The following is a 20065-nucleotide window of genomic DNA, read 5'->3' as shown; positions in this document are numbered from 1 at the left end:
TACTGGACCCTACTTCTGTTAGATAGTAAAAATACTCAATCTCAGTCCCTTGTGAGGGCTTTATTATTATAAACTATTGCAATGCTACATTGGACGTTGACACATGACTTGGAGGCCCAATTAGACCATATGAAAACAACATCTGTTAGAAACATGAAGGGCAGTAAAAAGAGAAAAGCACAGGAAACTATCATATGAACTACACCACATGGATAAATGTCCTGAATGTCTTTATTTGTATCAGTTACTTATTTTATATACAAGAAGGTCACTTATATTTTGAGTATTTGTAAAGTAAAGTTCTTACCCACAATTTAAAACAAGGAGTGTAGATAGCATTATCAGCACTAAACACGACTAGGCTTTAGCAAATGTGAAACTGAGAAAAAGCCATGAATATACATTATACATAATAACTACATCTTAATATTCACTTGTGATTAGACAGATGGAAATTTTCATTACAGTAGATTTCTTCTGTTGCTGTGACGTTTTCGTAGTCTGGTTGGTCGTCATCTGCATTGCCTTAGACGTTACAGGCGCCCTGCAGTTTAGAGGTCGTCTGCTTTGACAACCCGACAGTTTCTTCATCTGTATAAATCTAAAATAGATTCAACATACCACAAAGGAGAAGGTGTTATGGACATATATTTTAAAATCCAGTGATAAGTAATTGATTAAAATTTTACGTTATTTATTTTACTACATTAGTAAAAGAGCTCTTTGCTTTTTGGTGATCCCACAGCCTTTAAATTACTTATGTCCCACAGAAACAATAATATTTTGTTCATAGACATGACAACAAATTGTAGCTAGTGTCTGGTGATGCCCACTCCAGTGTCTGAGAAAACACATCAAAACAAATGGTCACACATTTGTCTGTGTATAAATACAGCGTGTCTGTGCACGGTGAAATATACCTTGTACTTTGTGACATTTCTGCTTATAAACTATGATCAGATCAGAGCCACTATTAGTATGAGCAGCACAGCAGGTACAATGGCAACCACATAGAGAGCTCCGCCTGAAAAACAAAAACCACAAACAGAGCAGAGTAAAAATATAGACTTCCTGAAAGCACACTAGTTTCAAGAGTCCTCAGCAGAAGTCACACTGACTATCAGAGCTGCAGCCTCACTTCTTTCCTTTTTATTTATGGTGGCTGTGCATTTTAACTCAACAGATCTTTTAACAAGAGCATATTTTATTGACTCACATTCATTCATGGGATACAATAACTGTAAAACCATAACCACACACACACACACACACACACACACACACACACACACACACACACACACACACACACACACACACACACACACACACACACATACCTTCAAGTACTTTACTAGCAGAGTTTGTTGAATTAGTTTTGTTTGTGGGACTGACTGTGGTTTCCACAGCGAAGGTTGGGTTTAGAGTTGTGATTCCCAGAAAGACTGTTAGAGAAAAATAGTGTTGGTATTAACATTTATTTCAGATGCACAGAATATAATATAATATAATATAATATAATATAATATAATATAATATAATACAATGCTCAGGCAATTTAAATGTCTTTCTTTAATGTAGACGGTTATCTCAACAACTGAACTTGTAACAGATACTGGTTAAAAAAAAGTAATACACTACTGGTGATCTATTATAATTTTTTCTTCTTCTAGTATTTATAAATGTCATGGGATGTGACCTTTGCAATTCTTTGTAGAATGGAAGAGTTACATTAGAAGGGGAGGATTTAGAGAACAAATACAGTATGAGAACGGACAAATGAAAACAACCTGAGTGAATAGGCCATGTGTCCAGTCTATATAGCGCTGAGCACTTTAAGGAACCGATCAACTTTACAGTTCACATTAATCCACTTTAGCAGTTTGAGTTTATCCAGAGTTTAAACAGGGAGAAAAATAACAGAGTGTCATACTGTGAGATAATATAACCACACTGATGTTATGACTTTATTCTATTTCATTGTGCAAGCAGTGTAAGTGTTTCATCATTCAGTGTAGTTCATCCTTAAATAATAAACTATGATGATCATTAAACCTATTAACACTGAATTAGTACATGACTGGAAATGTTCCTGGTAAATGCTGAAAGCAACAAGTGATCTAACCAGATGTTGAAAGGCTGATGTGGTTAAATGAGGTTCTGAGCCTCTAGCTTCTCACAAGTCCTTATTTGGGCACATCATGAACACTTAGTGTGAAAGCATTGTCAACCAGGAAACCCACATTTACACAGCTGGGTTCAAAGAAAGACATTATTTTATTGCTATTGATCTTACCCACTGACAGATGAATCCTGGTGTAGTTTCCAGCTCTCCACTGTGAGTCTGAACCACACCAGTACATCGCAGCATCACCTGCTTCCAGGTTTGTGATCATCACAGAGAAGGAGCTGAGAGAAACACCACCTTGCAGTTTGAACCTGCTTCCATTGGACAACACGTCTGTGCAGTTGTTGCGGTGGTCTCCCTTACAGAGGAACTTCCTGTTATTCTGGTGATGTGGTGGATAAGGACACTGCAGAGTGACTGGACGTGTCACAGTACCACTCATAGCAAGTGTCTTCACACAACACCACACTGTCAAAGAGAACAACAACATGTAAGAATCACAATGTAGTCTATGTGCAGGCCACACTAGAGATACATGTGCATAAGTTCTTCTTTCCTTTAGTACTTTAATACATTTTGAGAAGGTGTAAAAGCTTTACTGGTCTTTGCTGTTCTACTATAAATGAAATACGTTTACTGCAGTAATATGAAGTGTAACTGAGACATCAAACCTTTGACCTCCAGCTCAACAGCAGAGAAAACATCCAGTCCAGTGTTTGTATGGACACCACAAAGATACCACCCAGAATCCTCTTGGGTCAGCTTGTTAATGTTCACTGTGAATCTTCTTGACTCCTTGTCCTCAGAGAGTGTGAAGCGTCCATTTTGTTTGCTGTCAGAGGTGATGACTGCCTGCTGCAGACATGTGGAGGGCTGGTTTCCTCTGCAGATGAACTTCAGGTTGTTCTGGTACTCCAACTCATACCGACAAATGATGGACACTGAATCTTCCTCATAACTCTCCCTTTTATCCACTTTGTCACAGCAAGTGTCTGTCAAGAAGATAAAGAAAAGTACAAGTCAAGTTGTCTTCACAGAGTGGCAGTAAGAAAGACATCAGTAAAGTTTAGATTCAGGTTATTGTTTGATGTTTTATGGCTCATATAGACATTTATAGAGTTCTCATTCCACCTTGAACATCACGCTATAGACCTGTAGAATAATTTGTTCTCCATTGTTTTCTGATATCAAACTTTGTATCTCAGACTTAAATTATCCTTTGTGGTTTAAATGATGTTTAAAGTGATTTCCACTTAATTGTACATCACTGTGCTGTGTCTGTTTCTCAGATTCTTCAATAATAATATTACTCTTGTAAACAGAGTAGAACATGTGGTTGATTTACAGTAGAAATTGCTGGTAATCCTGTCCTTGTTATTTATTTATTGCCTATATATGATTTCTTCAGTTAAGGCAGAAACTGAATTGTGTTTTCTTTTATTTACCTTGTTCTAGTTTCAGTTTTACTTCAGTGTAGATATCTTTTCCAGTCCTCGTCACCCCACACCAGTATTTCCCAGCATCCACAGACTGAAGATCAGAGATGGTCACTGTGAAGCTTCGTTTCTCTTTGTCATCATAGATGAAGTATTTGTTCTTCTTTGTTTCTGATGTCGTGATAAGAACATCACTGTCGCCACAGTCGTTCTTGCACAGGTACTTCTCATGAGACTCATAACCCTGACCATAGGAGCAGGAAACGTCAACATCTCTGCCCACATATCCAAACACATGGATCAGTCCTGCTGCTCTGGTCACATAACTGAGAACAACTGTGAAGAGAAAGACGACATAAAAAGGATATTTCTAACTTCCTGCTGTATAATGACCATTAACAAGGTGTGGTTCTCTGCCATCAGTCAATACTAAAACAGATATATTTATTCGTTTAATGTCAAGAACTTACTGCAGAGGATGAACAACAGGTTTTGAACGCTCCACATCTTTAACAGGAAAATATAAAAACCAAAGAGGATGTTGTTTCAGATTACGCTGCGTGAAATATTTTGAAAAAACAAAAGTTAAGTTTGACGTTGAGCTAACTGGGTTGTATTCCTTGACATTCAGAGAGACGCATATTTATTGAGTGTCAGTCCCTGGTCGAGTCGTCCGTCAGTCTCATCTGAAGAATAAATAGATGAATGCGTCTCAGGAAGGAAGTTACAGAGGATATTCTGCACGTTTATTAAAACCTGTACACATGCGACCTTCTGCTCAAACCCACGGCTTCTTGCGGCTCAGAAAACTCTGTTCTTATGGTGCATTCACTGTCATCAGGAACATGCAGATACACTCTCCAAGTGTTCAAAGTTTTAAAATCAGTGAAACTTTAAGTTTTATACATTTAGATAAGTTTATAGGTTTAGTTTTACACGTTTTAAACGGCTACCACTTTATTATAAGCTACATAGCACCATCACCAGTAGTTACCACCATTTACAAAACAAATTCATACTCCAGTGACAAGAGATATTTACCCTTATTGTTCTTTTTTAATGTAGGCTATTTTTTTAAGTGAAGTCATACAAGTGAGTAATTTCCCCACAGTGTCTATCTATCTATCTATCTATCTATCTATCTATCTATCTATCTATCTATCTATCTATCTATCTATCTATCTAGATGTCGTATAGACGTCTATTAAACATACTATTATAAGGATATTCCAATAAATCTAGATATTTAAGTAATGTAATTACAATCTATTACGTTTTTCACAACAAACCTATATTAAAAGGAAATTAAAGTTGTCAAAATTGAATGTTAAATTAGGTTCTGTAAAAAAAGGGACCAAATTTAACCTGTGGTCCTTACCTTGATTTGGTTGCAGTATGTTATGACAGTTTACATTAGTTTAGTTCCTCCACCTCTGTCTTCTTTCATTGTTTTTTGGGGATATTGTAAAACGTAAGTCCTGTATTTTTAGACTTAGCTCTATCGCAGCCGACCACACAACAGATAGACGGCATATTGACAGTGTACTTCCGGTATCTGACGGTCCTAAAGATGGCGCCGTTGAGACGGTGTGACGTCACAGTGAAACCCATGAATAATAAGCCCTTCTTGGTGGCTTTGATGCTTGCTTCGAAAGAAGTGTCCCAAGTGGCTCTGCTCGCCATCAACTGCTGCCGTTCCAGAAGTTGGTTTGAGCCAGAAACTGATTTCCGGTAGGGCTGGGCGTATCGATCTAAATATCGATAGTATCGATACAAAGGCCAGCATCGGTATCTAATCGATACTAGAGCGCGGAGATCAACACTTTTGTTACAGTTTCTCATCTATACGTCCAGTAAATTACTGGCCACTGAGTTCATGCGAGCGCAGCGTCTCTCCAGGTCTGTGCGGCAGAAGCTTCTTCATCCTCATCTCTAGTAAAAGGTTGATATGGACAGAGTTTGACTCTCAAATCTTAGCATCACAGCAGCATCGCACAGCTGGTACTGATGCCCTTATTGAAATGCGTCGTCGGTACTTGGAAGAGAGGACAATTACACAGGCTACAGGCTCATTCTGTGGTGGAAAATTAATGAGCCAACATTTCCCTCATTGAGCAATTTTTGTATGTATTATTACACTGTTGTTGCTTCACTTTAACAGATCGCTGAGATCCGCTCGTTATAGGCTACTGTAAATTGTTTTAAATTGTAAGTAGTTAAGAGAACAGGCTTATTTTGCCTAAATATTTGTCCTGTGTTTTATCATAATCATTATCAACTAATTAAAGGCCAAATTATGAAGTTATGCAATGATCACGACGTTTCAAGAAAAAGTAGTGGTATCGGAATCAGTATCGGCGATACTAGCCCGTTATTTACTTGGTATCTGATCGATACCAAAATTCCCAGTATCGCCCGACCCTTATTTCCGGTCCACAAGACAACTTTCCGCGTATTGCTACCTCCTAGTGAGAAGGGATCATAGAGTTATAAAGGGAGGGATCCACTGACGGTACATATTTCGTCCATGTTTATTCAGATTTAGGCTACTGTCCCCGATTGTCCCCGATTGCAAACTGCCTATATTTAGCTATAGGTTAATAGTGATATCTAAATATTCCTAAACATGGTTGGCATAATCTTATGCCTAAGAAAAAAAGCATAAGATATTAACATAACATAACAGACAGAAAAACATAAAACCGAAGAGGAAGTTGTTTAAAACTACGCTGAGAGAAATATGTTGAGGAAACAACAATATGTGTACTGTTCAACACATCTGACGGGCATATTTAACACCCACGTGACTTTCAATCTTGAAAATGACAACAGTATTGACGCGGGTCAAATAACCTCAATGATGCATCTATTTTTGAAAAATTAGGAAAAATGCTTAGTACAAATAAATAAATACAATCTGTGATAAGACAAATAAAAAGAACCCTTAAATAAGAATGAAATATGAGTTACAATACAATCAGGTACAAAGTACAGTGTACCAGCATTTAGAACAAAGAGCATCAGAAGAAGTAAGAGAATCTAAAAAATATAGGAAATATATATATAATAATATGTACAAGTATAAATGAAGTGAACCTGTGTTTCAAGTTATTGCACTACAGAGAAAAAATTATTGCACATGGTGAGAAATATACAAAGCATGTGCTTGCTTGCTTGCTTGATTGATTGGAATGTCCGAGCAACTTCTTCAACTCTCCCCCACCTACTGGTTTTGCCCCAAAGTCCAGCTTTTGTTGTTTGGCTGGTGGGGGACCTCTGTTATAGGTGGGACTATACTACCAACTATTGGATGTTTAGTGGTAGTGCACTTCATGAGGAATTATGCATTTTCCCAGACCCCCTTGTAGCTGTGTTAGCTTGACTGCCATGCTCTGACTCCAAATTATCTTGAATCTTTAAATTCGATGTTGTGTTTTTGGAGTTAGATAGGACTTTGTTGCCAGCACAGAGTGTACAGCAAATCTTAATATTGTTTTCTTTAGCTGACACTAAGTGGACTCTGGATTTTATTTCAAGACCAGTCAGGACCTCAACTGTGGGGATATCAATAAACTGCCTGTGCATTTTTGGATTTACTTGTTAATATGCAAACAGCTTCAGCCTTTCAGGGCCCTGTAAATGTGGGTGTTGCATTTTCCTCCAACTCAATCCTTGCCTTTATCCCCTTCAGTTTACCGATGCCTCTTTCAGACACCTTCTCATGTTAGTTTAGAACAGTGCTGCCCAAGTTTTCGATGTTTCCCTCCTCCACCACACCTAATTCAAATGATCAGCTTGTTATCATGCTCTGCAGTGGCCTCATAAGGAGCCATTCATTTGAATCAGGTGTGTTGGAGGAGGGAAACATCGAAAACATGCAGGGCAGTGGCCCCCGAGGACCGGAAGTGGGCAGCACTGGTTTAGAAGCTGTGTCTCTGACTCAGATATTTCTCTGTCCTCTTCTTCAATTATGCCGTGCATATCTAATGAAACCAGTCCATTAGTGTCGGACCCTGTTTCAGATCCGTACAAAGTAAAGTAACGCATTACACTAAAAATATCGGTAACTACACTACTTTACTAGAGTATAGGAACACACTTTCCTGCATTACCCAAGCTGTGTTCGCCTGTGTGTAGAGTTCTGATCTATTTAAGTGGTGCAGGCATGTGTGCGTGCTGCCTCTGTGCCTGTTACTTGCCTGCGCATATTGCTGAAGAGATCGATTTGAGTCGAGCGACATTGCTGGAGACAGAGACTGGGGTTTTCGGCCAGTGGCAATATACTCATTATTTTCAGTTTATAGCTCGAAAGGACAAAAATACTCGAGTGAAATGCACTCTATACCCAGTCCACAAGTTTCTTTCAACTGCTGCGAAAATCAATGAGCAACCTGTCCAAGCATTTGTCAGCCCAGCATGGTGATACAAAACTTGTGGCGAAAGCTTTGTGGCAAAGCTTTTTTCAAGTGTTGGAGCGGAGAAGCAAGTAACAGCAGGTAACAGTGAGGTTACAGGCTGCCTGACATTAACAGGCTGGTTGCTGGGTTCATTGTAGAGGACAGGCTTCCCCTGTTGACTACTGAATCGCCCAGGTTTCAAAAAATACTCAATAAACTACTACTACTCGGTAAATTAAGAAATGGGAAAGTAAAGTAATAAGTAGTAAAGTTACTTTTCTAATTCTCATACTCTCATTACAATTTACAGAATAAACTAGCAATAAGTAACTAATTACTTTTTTTGAGTAACTTCCCCAACACTGGCCACTGTCCACGCTCTTTTTCTGCTGTCTCCATAGATACTGCAATGGACAATGGTTTTTACAGTGTAAGATCTTTTTCTGACTATAGTCTCTTCTGTGTGCTCTGGCTATGCATGCCATATACCAGCCTATTAAGTCCAGCTCCAAATTCACAAAATTGGATGAGTTTCTGCAATTCAGCCATATAATCAGAGGTACTTTCATCCTTAGGCTGATTTCTGTTGTGAAAACGAAATCTCTCTGTAAGATCAAGGGGTTTGGGGCTCAGGTGATTCTGCAATGTTTCCACAATGGGTTTAAATGTCTGGGTAGCAGGGTTTTGGGGGGCTAATAAGTTACGTAGTAGATAGAAAGTTTCAGCACCCATTAGTCAGAGAAGTGTGGGAACTTTTAACTGATCCTCCACACCATTTACAACACAGTACAGCTCAGTCCTTTCAATGTATGACTGCCAGTCCTTATTAACACTGTCAAACTCTTCAGTTTTGCCTACTAGCTCCACCATTTATCACGCTTTATCTCTTTCCTTTTTGATGCCAACAACAAGCTTTTCACAGCTCGTTAGCCGCGTATTGTGGACTCACAAACAGTACCTCGCGGCTCCGCCTTTCCTCCGTTATCCACTCCTTTCTGAGCCGTTCACTGCAGTCATAACTTTCACTTTTATGCCGTACCTGCTTCGCTTGTGTCTCAGTCCATAATCATCGCCAATCTGTTGTGTTTGCAACTACAACATCTAGAAAAATAATAAAGACAGACACGGAGCTGCCGGTTCACACACTGCTTTACTTCTGAGCATTAAGTTAGAGAGAGACCGAGCATCTCATATCAGTGCACATTACCTATAAGATGAACCACGGGAACAAAGGGGGGGTGTATTACTACTGTTATGGTCCGGCTCATAGACCATCACAAATTTAAGAAGCACATTGGGATTTAAATGAAAACAAGTAGTTTATTTTAACAAAATGAATTCAAAAGTAAACAATATCACTCAGTCTTACTAAATTGAACCAAAGAAGCTAGCAGAAAACATACTGCCAGTTCAACTTAAAATAGAAAACTAAACAAAGAGAACTCAAACAAAGATGATCAGCTCCTCATGACTCCAGGGGAAAGAACAGAGACCGAACCCCTCAGGAAGGCGGGTTTTATAGGGCTGGAGACAGTGGCCAGCTGCCTCCAATCCGGTACAATCAGCACCCTGAAACATAAACACACACACACCACAACAACAACACCAAACCCGGGTGGGGCCTTGGGGCCGTCACACCCCCCCCCCATAAAGACAGGGTCCCAACCCTGGACTGTTACGATCTGTCAACAAACTAAACATTTAATTTACATAACTACTTATTATGTTTCTGTTCTGTTTTTAAATCATCTTATTCTACATCAATGTATATATTTGAAATCACACAATCACAAAAATTACACTTCTCAAAATACAGATTCACCTTAAAATTTGTTCACTTGTCCGCCATCATGTAGTTCCTATTTCGTCCCAGCTACTGGTACCTTGAAGCAATTTAAGAGAGACACAGAAACATCCACAATGAAGAAACACAAAACAATTACTGGCATGGGGCTCTAGACAGAGCATCCGCAACTATGTTGTCTTTTCCTTTAATATGTTGAATCTCCAACGAATGAGACTGGAGAAACAACGACCATCTCACAAGCCTCTGACCATTTCATACGTTTTCAAAACTGCTGCTTTAACCTTCAGATACTTACCGCTATCCTCCGTTGATAATGAGGAAAAAGCCTCCTGCGCGCGTCCCGTTAATACGCACTGCAGCAAGACCGTGCGGTCTGCATCATCCCAGGCCCGTGCATCTGCAACTCGCTCAAACAACGTAAAAAAAACCTCAACCTCCCTCTCATTAAACTTCGGTACCAACCGTAAACTACTCACAATATCACGCGAGTAATCCCCAGTCCGAGTCGACTCATTCATTGATTCAGACAACTTTCGCTCCTTAAGCAAATTCAGCTTCACAGCTTCCAACTCAAGTTTAGCTTTTTCTGTTTGCTGCCGTATTTGTTCCAGAGTCACCGCTTTATCAAACTCTGTCTTTTGTCGTAATTTTTCCAATTCCAACTCTTTTTCTGTCTCCAACTGCATCCGCACTCTTATCAATTCCTTCTGTTGCTCAAAATTCAAAGCTAGCTCAGGACCAGGCTCCCCGAGTGAGCCCTGTGACACATCAGCCCCAGCCAGATTAGTTAAAACAGGTGAATTCTGCAATGGTTTAAGAACATTCATCTCATACAAATTTGCCTTAATAATAGCCCGAATATTATCTTTTACTCTTTTGACACCTACCGACATTTTAAAATGCTCGGCTATTTTCAACAGCTGATCTCTGTTACACTGATCCAATAACGCCTCCGACGGAGCGCGCACAAAATCTTCCACTGATGCCATGATTTAACCACACCAGACAGTCTCGGGAAACAACAAGATGTACAACACTGCCTCCACTCATGCGCAACCCAGGGCTACAAACCTCAAAGTTGAGCGTCCCCTCTAACTGCCTAACCCGATCTACCTAACTCAACCCTAGTCTTCAGGGGTTACTGGCGGCGGGTACTTACGCACTAAAAACCAGTAATGTGGACAAAGGCGACCAGCACGCTGGCAACCCCGCCAACACTACGGACGTGCTCCCGAGACAACCGCTCCAACCACTTTCACCCCACACTACACATAAAGCACACGAATCCCAAGAGGGATCCGCGCTACGCCTACAGGGGAGTCATCTCAACAGGTGCATTGTACGCATAACAACGTGCAGTGCTCACTTCCCGTTGTCCCATGACTGTCCCACAAAAAGGAAAATCTGCACTACATGCTTTACTTCCCCGGACCACATAGACAAGAAAAGTAATTAAACGCACTCCAAGTCCCAACATGAGCTTCCTAAACTGAGCGCTAGAAAGGGAATCCCAAGGATGACGTCACTTCCTGGGGAAACCATCAATCCAGCCACTTCCCTGCTGGTACAAAGAAAAGGCGCGAACCCACAACAAAGCGCCCCAAAAAACATACATCACCGCGACAAAACACATGAATTAACACCACTCACAACCTATCCTCCTTTTAGACGAGCCCCCAATTTGTTATGGTCCGGCTCATAGACCATCACAAATTTAAGAAGCACATTGGGATTTAAATGAAAACAAGTAGTTTATTTTAACAAAATGAATTCAAAAGTAAACAATATCACTCAGTCTTACTAAATTGAACCAAAGAAGCTAGCAGAAAACATACTTCCCATGGTTACTGTTGTCTGCGCGAGAGGTAACACAAGAAAGTACTGGATTTAGTCCGAATGAATTAGTTTTTGGTCATACGGTGCGAGGTCCATTGGCTGCTGTGCAAAATGACTGGAGGGAGTCTGAGCCACCGAAAAATTTGATTGAGTTTGTAAATGGTTTTAGACAACGTCTGTACTCTGCCATGGAGTTGGCAAGGGAAAAATTGACTTCCGCACAAGCGAAAATGAAACGTCTGTATGATCGACGGGCTGAGCAGCGTGTTTTCACTCCTGGTGACCAGGTGTTGGCTTTGTTGCCTATTGTTAGCTCACCATTCCAGGCTAAGTTCATGGGTCCATACACTGTAGTGAAACAACTCTCAGAACAAAATTACCTCATTGCCACTCCTGACCGTCGAAAGCATCACCAACTTTGTCATATAAACTTGTTAAAAGCATATCATTCCCGTGCATCTCAGCAGCAGACTATGTCGTTGGATGTTGTGCATCCAGTGTGTGTTTGTAACACACCTCCAACGTGTGGTGAAGCATTGTGTGAGGATGGTTTGCCAAATCATGATTCGGCGGTGTTAACAGGTAGGCTAAAAAATTCTGATGTATTGGCTGATTTGGATGGTGTTGTCGGTCATTTGTCTGAGTCGCAGCGCACTGACTTGGTAGACCTGATCCGTGGATATCCGAGTTTGTTTGGGGATGTGCCGTCTCGAACTTACTTGATGGAGCATGACATTGATGTGGGTGAGGCGAAGCCCATAAAGCAGCGTTTTTACCGTGTCAGCCCAGAGAGGCGTAAATTCTTGGACACTGAGGTGGAGTACATGTTGAGGAATGGCATCGCTGAGCCGTCATCATCGAGCTGGGCGTCACCATGTTTGCTTGTGCCAAAATCAGATAATACTCCCCGATTCTGTTCTGATTTTAGGAAAGTCAACAGTGTTACCAAACCCGATTCTTATCCTTTGCCACGCATGGATGATTGTATCGACCAGGTTGGTGCTGCTAAGTTTATTAGCAAATTCGACCTACTAAAAGGGTATTGGCAGGTTCCTTTGTCTCAAAGGGCACGGGAAATAGCAGCATTCATTATTCCAAGTGGGCTGTATTCTTATACTGTCATGCCGTTTGGTTTGCGTAATGCGCCGGCAACTTTCCAACGGTTAATGAATCGAGTTGTTGGTAATTTGCAGGGCTGTGCAGTGTATTTAGACGACGTGGTTGTCTGTTCAGATACTTGGTCTGACCACCTGGAGTGTATGAAGGCGTTATTCGATCGTCTGGCTGAGGCGCGTCTAACTGTTAACTTGGCGAAGTGTGAGTTCGCTCAGGCGACAGTGACGTACCTTGGTCGGCAGGTTGGGCATGGGGAAGTGCGTCCCCTGCAGGCGAAAGTGCAGGCAATTGTTCAGTATCCGCCGCCCGCAACAAAGAAAGAGCTGATGAGGTTTCTGGGTTTGGTTGGGTACTACAGGGGCTTCTGTAGAAATTTCTCTACTGTGGTCGCGCCCTTGACAGATTTGCTGAAAGCTAATGCAAAATACATCTGGTCTCCTTTGTGTCAAAACGCTTTTGAGAATGTGAAGACGATCCTCTGTGACGCTCCAGTCCTGGCTGCCCCTTGTATGAATAAAGCTTTTAAAATCCAGGTCGATGCCAGTAACGTGGGCGCAGGTGGGGTGTTGCTTCAGGCGGATGAATTTGGTGTCGATAGACCTGTGAGCTTTTTCTCAAAGAAGTTTAACAAACATCAATTAAACTACTCAGTTGTCGAGAAGGAAGCTTTAGCTCTGATTTGGTCGTTACAACAATTTGAAGTTTATGTGGGTTCAGGGCCTGTGGTTGTTTACACAGACCACAACCCTTTAACATTTTTAAACTCCTTACGCTGTCCAAATCAGAGGCTTGTGAGATGGTCGTTGTTTCTCCAGTCTCATTCGTTGGAGATTCAACATATTAAAGGAAAAGACAACATAGTTGCGGATGCTCTGTCTAGAGCCCCATGCCAGTAATTGTTTTGTGTTTCTTCATTGTGGATGTTTCTGTGTCTCTCTTAAATTGCTTCAAGGTACCAGTAGCTGGGATGAAATAGGAACTACATGATGGCGGACAAGTGAACAAATTTTAAGGTGAATCTGTATTTTGAGAAGTGTAATTTTTGTGATTGTGTGATTTCAAATATATACATTGATGTAGAATAAGATGATTTAAAAACGGAACAGAAACATAATAAGTAGTTATGTAAATTAAATGTTTAGTTTGTTGACAGATCGTAACAGTCCAGGGTTGGGACCCTGTCTTTATGGGGGGGGGGGGGGGTGTGACGGCCCCAAGGCCCCACTCGGGTTTGGTGTTGTTGTTGTGGTGTGTGTGTGTGTGTGTTTATGTTTCAGGGTGCTGATTGTACCGGTACCATAACAAATTCATTTGTTATGGTCCGGCTCATAGACCATCACAAATTTAAGAAGCACATTGGGATTTAAATGAAAACAAGTAGTTTATTTTAACAAAATGAATTCAAAAGTAAACAGTATCACTCAGTCTTACTAAATTGAACCAAAGAAGCTAGCAGAAAACATACTGCCAGTTCAACTTAAAATAGAAAACTAAACAAAGAGAACTCAAACAAAGATGATCAGCTCCTCATGACTCCAGGGGAAAGAACAGAGACCGAACCCCTCAGGAAGGCGGGTTTTATAGGGCTGGAGACAGTGGCCAGCTGCCTCCAATCCGGTACAATCAGCACCCTGAAACATAAACACACACACCACAACAACACCACCACCAAACCCGAGTGGGGCCCTGGGGCCGTCACACCCCCCCCCATAAAGACAGGGTCCCAACCCTGGATTGTTACGATCTGTCAACAAACTAAACATTTAATTTACACAACTACTTATTATGTTTCTGTTCCGTTTTTAAATCATCTTATTCTACATCAATGTATATATTTGAAATAACACAATCACAAAAATTACACTTCTCAAAATACAGATTCACCTTAAAATTTGTTCACTTGTCCGCCATCATGTAGTTCCTATTTCATTCCAGCTACTGGTACCTTGAAGCAATTTGAGAGACACAGAAACATCCACAATGAAGAAACACGAAACAATTACTGGCATGGGGCTCTAGACAGAGCATCCGCAACTATGTTGTCTTTTCCTTTAATATGTCGAATCTCCAACGAATGAGACTGGAGAAACAACGACCATCTCACAAGCCTCTGATTTGGACAGCGTAAGGAGTTTTAAAATGTTAAAGGGTTGTGGTCCGTGTAAACAACCACAGGCCCTGAACCCACATAAACTTCAAATTGTTGTAACGACCAAATCAGAGCTAAAGCTTCTTTTTAGCCTACCTGTTAACACCGCCGAATCATGATTTGGCAAACCATCCTCACAATGCTTCACCACACGTTGGAAGTGTGTTACAAACACACACTGGATGCACAACATCCAACGACATAGTCTGCTGCTGAGACGCACGGGAATGATATGCTTTTAACAAGTTTATATGACAAAGTTGGTGATGCTTTCGACGGTCAGGAGTGGCAGTGAGGTAATTTTGTTCTGAGAGTTGTTTCACTACAGTGTATGGACCCATGAACTTAGCCTGGAATGGTGAGCTAACAATAGGCAACAAAGCCAACACCTGGTCACCAGAAGTGAAAACACGCTGCTCCGCCCGTCGATCGTACAGACGTTTCATTTTCGCTTGTGCGGAAGTCAATTTTTCCCTTGCCAACTCCATGGCAGAGTACAGACGTTGTCTAAAACCATTTACAAACTCAATCAAATTTTTCGGTGGCTCAGACTCCCTCCAGTCATTTTGCACAGCAGCCAATGGACCTCGCACCGTATGACCAAAAACTAATTCATTCGGACTAAATCCAGTACTTTCTTGTGTTACCTCTCGCGCAGACAACAGTAACCATGGCAACCCCTCCTCCCAATCAGCGTCCAGTTGTACACAGTAAGCACGCAACAACGACTTTAATGTTTGATGGAATCGCTCAAGCGCACCTTGGCTTTGAGCATGATACGCAGAGGACTGGTTATGTTTCACCTGTAGCTGTTCGAGAACCTGCGCAAAAAAAAAAAAAAAAAGCTGGATACCGATGGGAAGTCCCCATCTCACAGTTCAGGAGGGCGGCCGTATACACCTCCTAGTGGTGGCTCGGGTTCTGGGGGAAGCATAAGTGGAGGCGGCTCCAAGTCTCCTGGTAGTTCAGGGCGCTCACAAACTCCCCCTGGGGGTGCAACACCTCCAATTCCCAAAATCACGATTCAAATCCCAAAAGGGATAACTGGGGGTAAAACCTCATCTCATAGTGGATACACCTCCAGCAGTTCAGCCACAAGCAACACAGGGAGTGCAGGAGGAACAAGCAGCAGCAAAAGCCATCATTCACACTCATCATCCTCTGGGAAGATCAAGTCCAAGGAAGGCTCCATGACACAAGGCAGCAGCTCCAAGCCTGGGAGTTCAGGGGGTGGAGGTGGCCAATCACAGTCTAAAAGCTCCTCCCAAGGAATGGGTGTTGGCAAACCAGGATCTTCTCCAATCACCAAGCATGGGCTTTCGGGGCCTGGAGCATCTGGTGGTGGAATTGGAAGTGGAAATAAAATTAAACCTCAAGGTGGCAAGCCTTCTGGGTCACTTATGAATCCAAACATAAAGCCAAATATCTCTCCTTCACATTCAGACTGCTTTCTACCGGGGCAAGTGGGGGCAAATAATATCTTTAAGCCTCTATTTTTTTTTCATCTACTCTTAAGAAATAGATACATACACAACACCTCTCACCAAACCCAGCACTGGCCAAGAGAGGAGGTACAATGACCTCCATTCCCAAACTCGGGCAGTGGTGGAGAGGGCAATCAGCCTGCTGAAGGGATGCTGGGGCTGCTTGGACAGGTTGGGGGGAGTGCTGCTCTACTGACCGGAGAAGGTGTGCCACATTGTAATGGCCTACGGTGTCCTGCACAACGTGGCACACTGCCATGGTATACCACTGCCAGAGTACATCCACCACCAGAGGAACTGGATGCTGGACCAGTGGACCTTGACCCACCCCAGGAAGTGATACGAGCCCAGCAGCATGTCATTTCAACGATTTATTGTGTTGTTAATATCTCCAAAGAAGGTAATCATTTGATCCAGACAATCACTGATGCCATTACTGACAATTTTGTCTTGTGATTCCAGCACAGCTTGGCGATGCCAGTGGATGTGCCCTCTCCTGGCTCATTGTCTATTCAGAAATAAAAAAAATCATTTGCATAGATCCAAGCACTTTTCCTTTGTACATCTGAATCAATGTGGAATTGAAAGCACATGTAGAAGTGCCAAACTCCTCCCTGTCCACGCCCCAATTTAAATACGCAAATTAATTTATATACGGCCTGCATCGTGGGTTCCCCACTCTGCACGATCAGATTTTCAGCATGAGTAAAGCGAAAAAGAGGAACTTCACCGAGTGTGAGGTCGAAGTGTTATTAAATGAAGTATTAAATGAAATATTCTATTTGGTAGCCTGTCGTCAGGCAGTCAGTGGAAGAAGGTGTCAGAAGTGACACAGACTGCAATGAGCGTGGGGGACAGGAGGGGAGGAAGTCACCCCCTTCGACCAGAGAGTGGCCACCATAGTGGGTGACACAGCTCTCGCCGGAGTTGTGGGAGCCAATGAAGGTGACACAGACCATCCCCAAGGTAAAAGTGTTAAACTCAGAAATATTGTCATTATACTGGTCGTACAAAAGGCTGATAAATGATCAAAATGTCAAACTTAGAGAGCCGAAAAAAAATAGCCAGTATAATTACACAATTATGGACTCATTCATGCTTTATATTTATTCATTTATTACTTAATATGATTCCACTTTTCTATGGTGAAGCCATGTAACAGCAAGACTGTATGTTTATAGAAAGTTGGACATCCTTACTTTTCTGGAGAAAGCTCCAGTCCTGGTTGGACCATTGAGTATCAAACTTTGTTTACTGGAAGTTAAACTGACTGGACAGGTGTGACCCGCTGACCACGTCTTTTGAAGACATTTATCCATGTAGTGTAGATATTAACTACACCACATGGATAAATGTCCTTTGTATCAGCTACTCACTTTATATACAAGAAGGTCACTTACATTTTGAGTATTTGTAAAGTAAAGTTCTTACCCACAATTTAAAACAGGGAGTGTAGTTAGCATTACCAGCACTAAACACGACTAGGCATTAGCAAATGTGTTACTGAGAAAAAGCCATGAATATACATTATACATAATAACTACATTTCAAAATTCACTTGTGATTAGACACATGCAAATTTTCATTACAGTAGATTTCTTCTGTTGCTGTGAAGTTTTCATAGTCTGGTTGGTCGTCATCTGCGTCGCCGTAGACGTTACAGACGCCCTGCAATATGGAGGTCGTCTGCTTTGAGAACCCGACAGTTTCTTCATTGACATAAATCTGATATAGATTCAACATACAACAAAGGAGAAGGTGTTATGGACATATATTTTGAAATCCAGTGATAAGTAATTAATTAAAATTTTACATTATTTATTTGACTACATTAGTGAAAGAGCTCTTTGCTTTTTGGTGATCCCACAGCCTTTAAATTACTTATGTCCCACAGCAACAATAATATCATCAAAGAGTTGTTTTTTTTCATAGATATGACAACAAATTGTAGCTAGACTTTTGACTTTTGTTTTCTTACCTCTTCTGAACCTTTGGGTTCTCCTGCTGCCTCACAGTGTCTGGTGATGCCCACTCCAGTGTCTGAGAAAACACATCAAAACAAATGGAACCAGGCACCAGAGTGTTGGTGTAAGGACTTAGACTGTAGGAATTGTGGTAAGAAAGGCCACATCGAATGTGCCTTTAGAAACAAAAAGACTCAAATAAACAAACAGTTCAATGAGAAAAAGAGAGGTGGTTTTCACAGAAACAAAAAGAAACACGTGAACAAGATGGAAAATGAACAGGATGAGCAGAGTGATTGTGAGTCTGATGAAGATACTGTGCATGTTTTATCTGTCATGGACAAGGACGATGATGGATACTGGGTCTCACCACTACTTGAGAATAAACCAGTGCGGATGCAGGTGGACACTGGCACACGTGTATCCATGGTATCAGAACTTGTGTACAAAGAGAAACTGCAACACCTTGCTCTGCGAAAGACCAGGCTGAAGTTACGGACATACACTGGTGAGCCTGTTCCAGTCTTAGGAGCTGTGCATGTGACAGTGGAATACAACAAGCAAAAAGAGACTCTTCCACTGTACATCATCTCAGGAAACCGTCCAGCCCTGCTAGGTCGCCGGTGGCTACAAAAGATCAGCTGGACTGGCAAGAAATGTTCATGGTCATGGATGGAGAAACAAGCCCCCTGCAGGCAATCTTAAAGAAGCATCCCAAGGTTTTTGATGGAGAACTTGGCAGCATGAAAGACATCAGGGTTAAGCTGACAGTTAAACCTGGCAGCACACCAATGTGCTTAAAAGCGAGACCTGTTCCATATGCCATCAAACCAAAAGTTGAGGCAGAGCTAGACAGGTTAGTGAAGAGCGGGGTTCTGGAACCTGTAAGCACAAGTGGATGGGCTACACCCATTGTTCCTGTCATGAAAAAGGACGGGGCTCCAAGAATCTGCGGTGATTTTAAAGTAACTGTGAATCCGGTCTTGATAACAGAAAGTATCCATTACCCCTCATCAATGACTTCTTCTCATGTTTGGCTGGAGGACAGAAGTTTAGTAAGATAGATTTATCTCAAGCAAAGCTTCAGATGCAGGTGGAACGTGAGTCACAGGAGCTACTGACTATTGTGACACACAAAGGACTGTACAGGTACCAGAGGCTTCCTTTTGGGATCACCTCTGCTCCAGCACTGTTCCAAGGAGCAATGGACCAGATCCTCAGTGGTCTTTCAGGGGTTCAGTGCTACCTGGATGACCTGCTCATCACAGGACCAGATGAGCAGACGCACATAAGGAATCTGGATGCGACACTACAACGGCTGGAGGAATATGGTTTGAAAGTCAGGAAAGACAAATGTGAATTTTTCAGACCATCTCTTGAGTACTTGGGACATGTAATTGACTGCACAGGTCTCCACAAGGCGACACTAATGTAAAGGCTATTGTGGAGGCTCCATCTCCCAGAAATTTGAGTCAGCTGAGGTCTTTTCTTGGCTTGCTGACATACTATGCAAGGTTTGTGCCTAACCTCGCCAACAAGCTGAAGCCGCTACATGAGCTGCTTAACAAAACAACAACATGGAAATGGACAGACAAATGTGAGACAGCTTTCAAAGATGTAAAGACAGCCCTCGCCAAATCTGAGGTTCTCGCCCACTTTGACCCCAAATTGCCACTTCAGCTGGCATGTGATGCCTCACGTTATGGAGTGGGTGCAGTCGTGTCTCACATCATGCCATCTGGTGAAGA

The 20065-nt window shown here is 41.8% G+C and overlaps 1 protein-coding gene across 3 annotated transcripts in view; it reads right to left on the bottom strand.

The window, feature by feature from the left end:
• Positions 1 to 213: 213 nt before the first annotated feature.
• LOC125004657 (polymeric immunoglobulin receptor-like) overlaps positions 214 to 20065 on the bottom strand; it is a 32226-nt gene continuing 12374 nt past the window's right edge. The window contains exons 5-9 of one of the 3 annotated variants that reach the window (XM_047579452.1): positions 2800 to 3120; positions 2297 to 2596; positions 1341 to 1445; positions 921 to 1024; positions 214 to 601 (exon numbers count right to left, since the gene is read on the bottom strand). In XM_047579452.1, the coding sequence (XP_047435408.1) occupies positions 957 to 1024; positions 1341 to 1445; positions 2297 to 2596; positions 2800 to 3120 (794 nt within the window). In that variant the 3' untranslated portion in view covers positions 214 to 601; positions 921 to 956. The remainder of the gene's footprint in view (positions 602 to 920; positions 1025 to 1340; positions 1446 to 2296; positions 2597 to 2799; positions 3121 to 20065) is intronic. The other 2 variants (XM_047579454.1, XM_047579457.1) reach the window with 2 other exon arrangements.

The sequence above is a fragment of the Mugil cephalus genome, chromosome 2 (assembly GCF_022458985.1).
Source record: "Mugil cephalus isolate CIBA_MC_2020 chromosome 2, CIBA_Mcephalus_1.1, whole genome shotgun sequence".
Classification (NCBI taxonomy): domain Eukaryota; kingdom Metazoa; phylum Chordata; class Actinopteri; order Mugiliformes; family Mugilidae; genus Mugil; species Mugil cephalus.
Note: the sequence above shows the minus strand (reverse complement) of the source record. Positions and strands in the feature narration are given on the sequence as shown.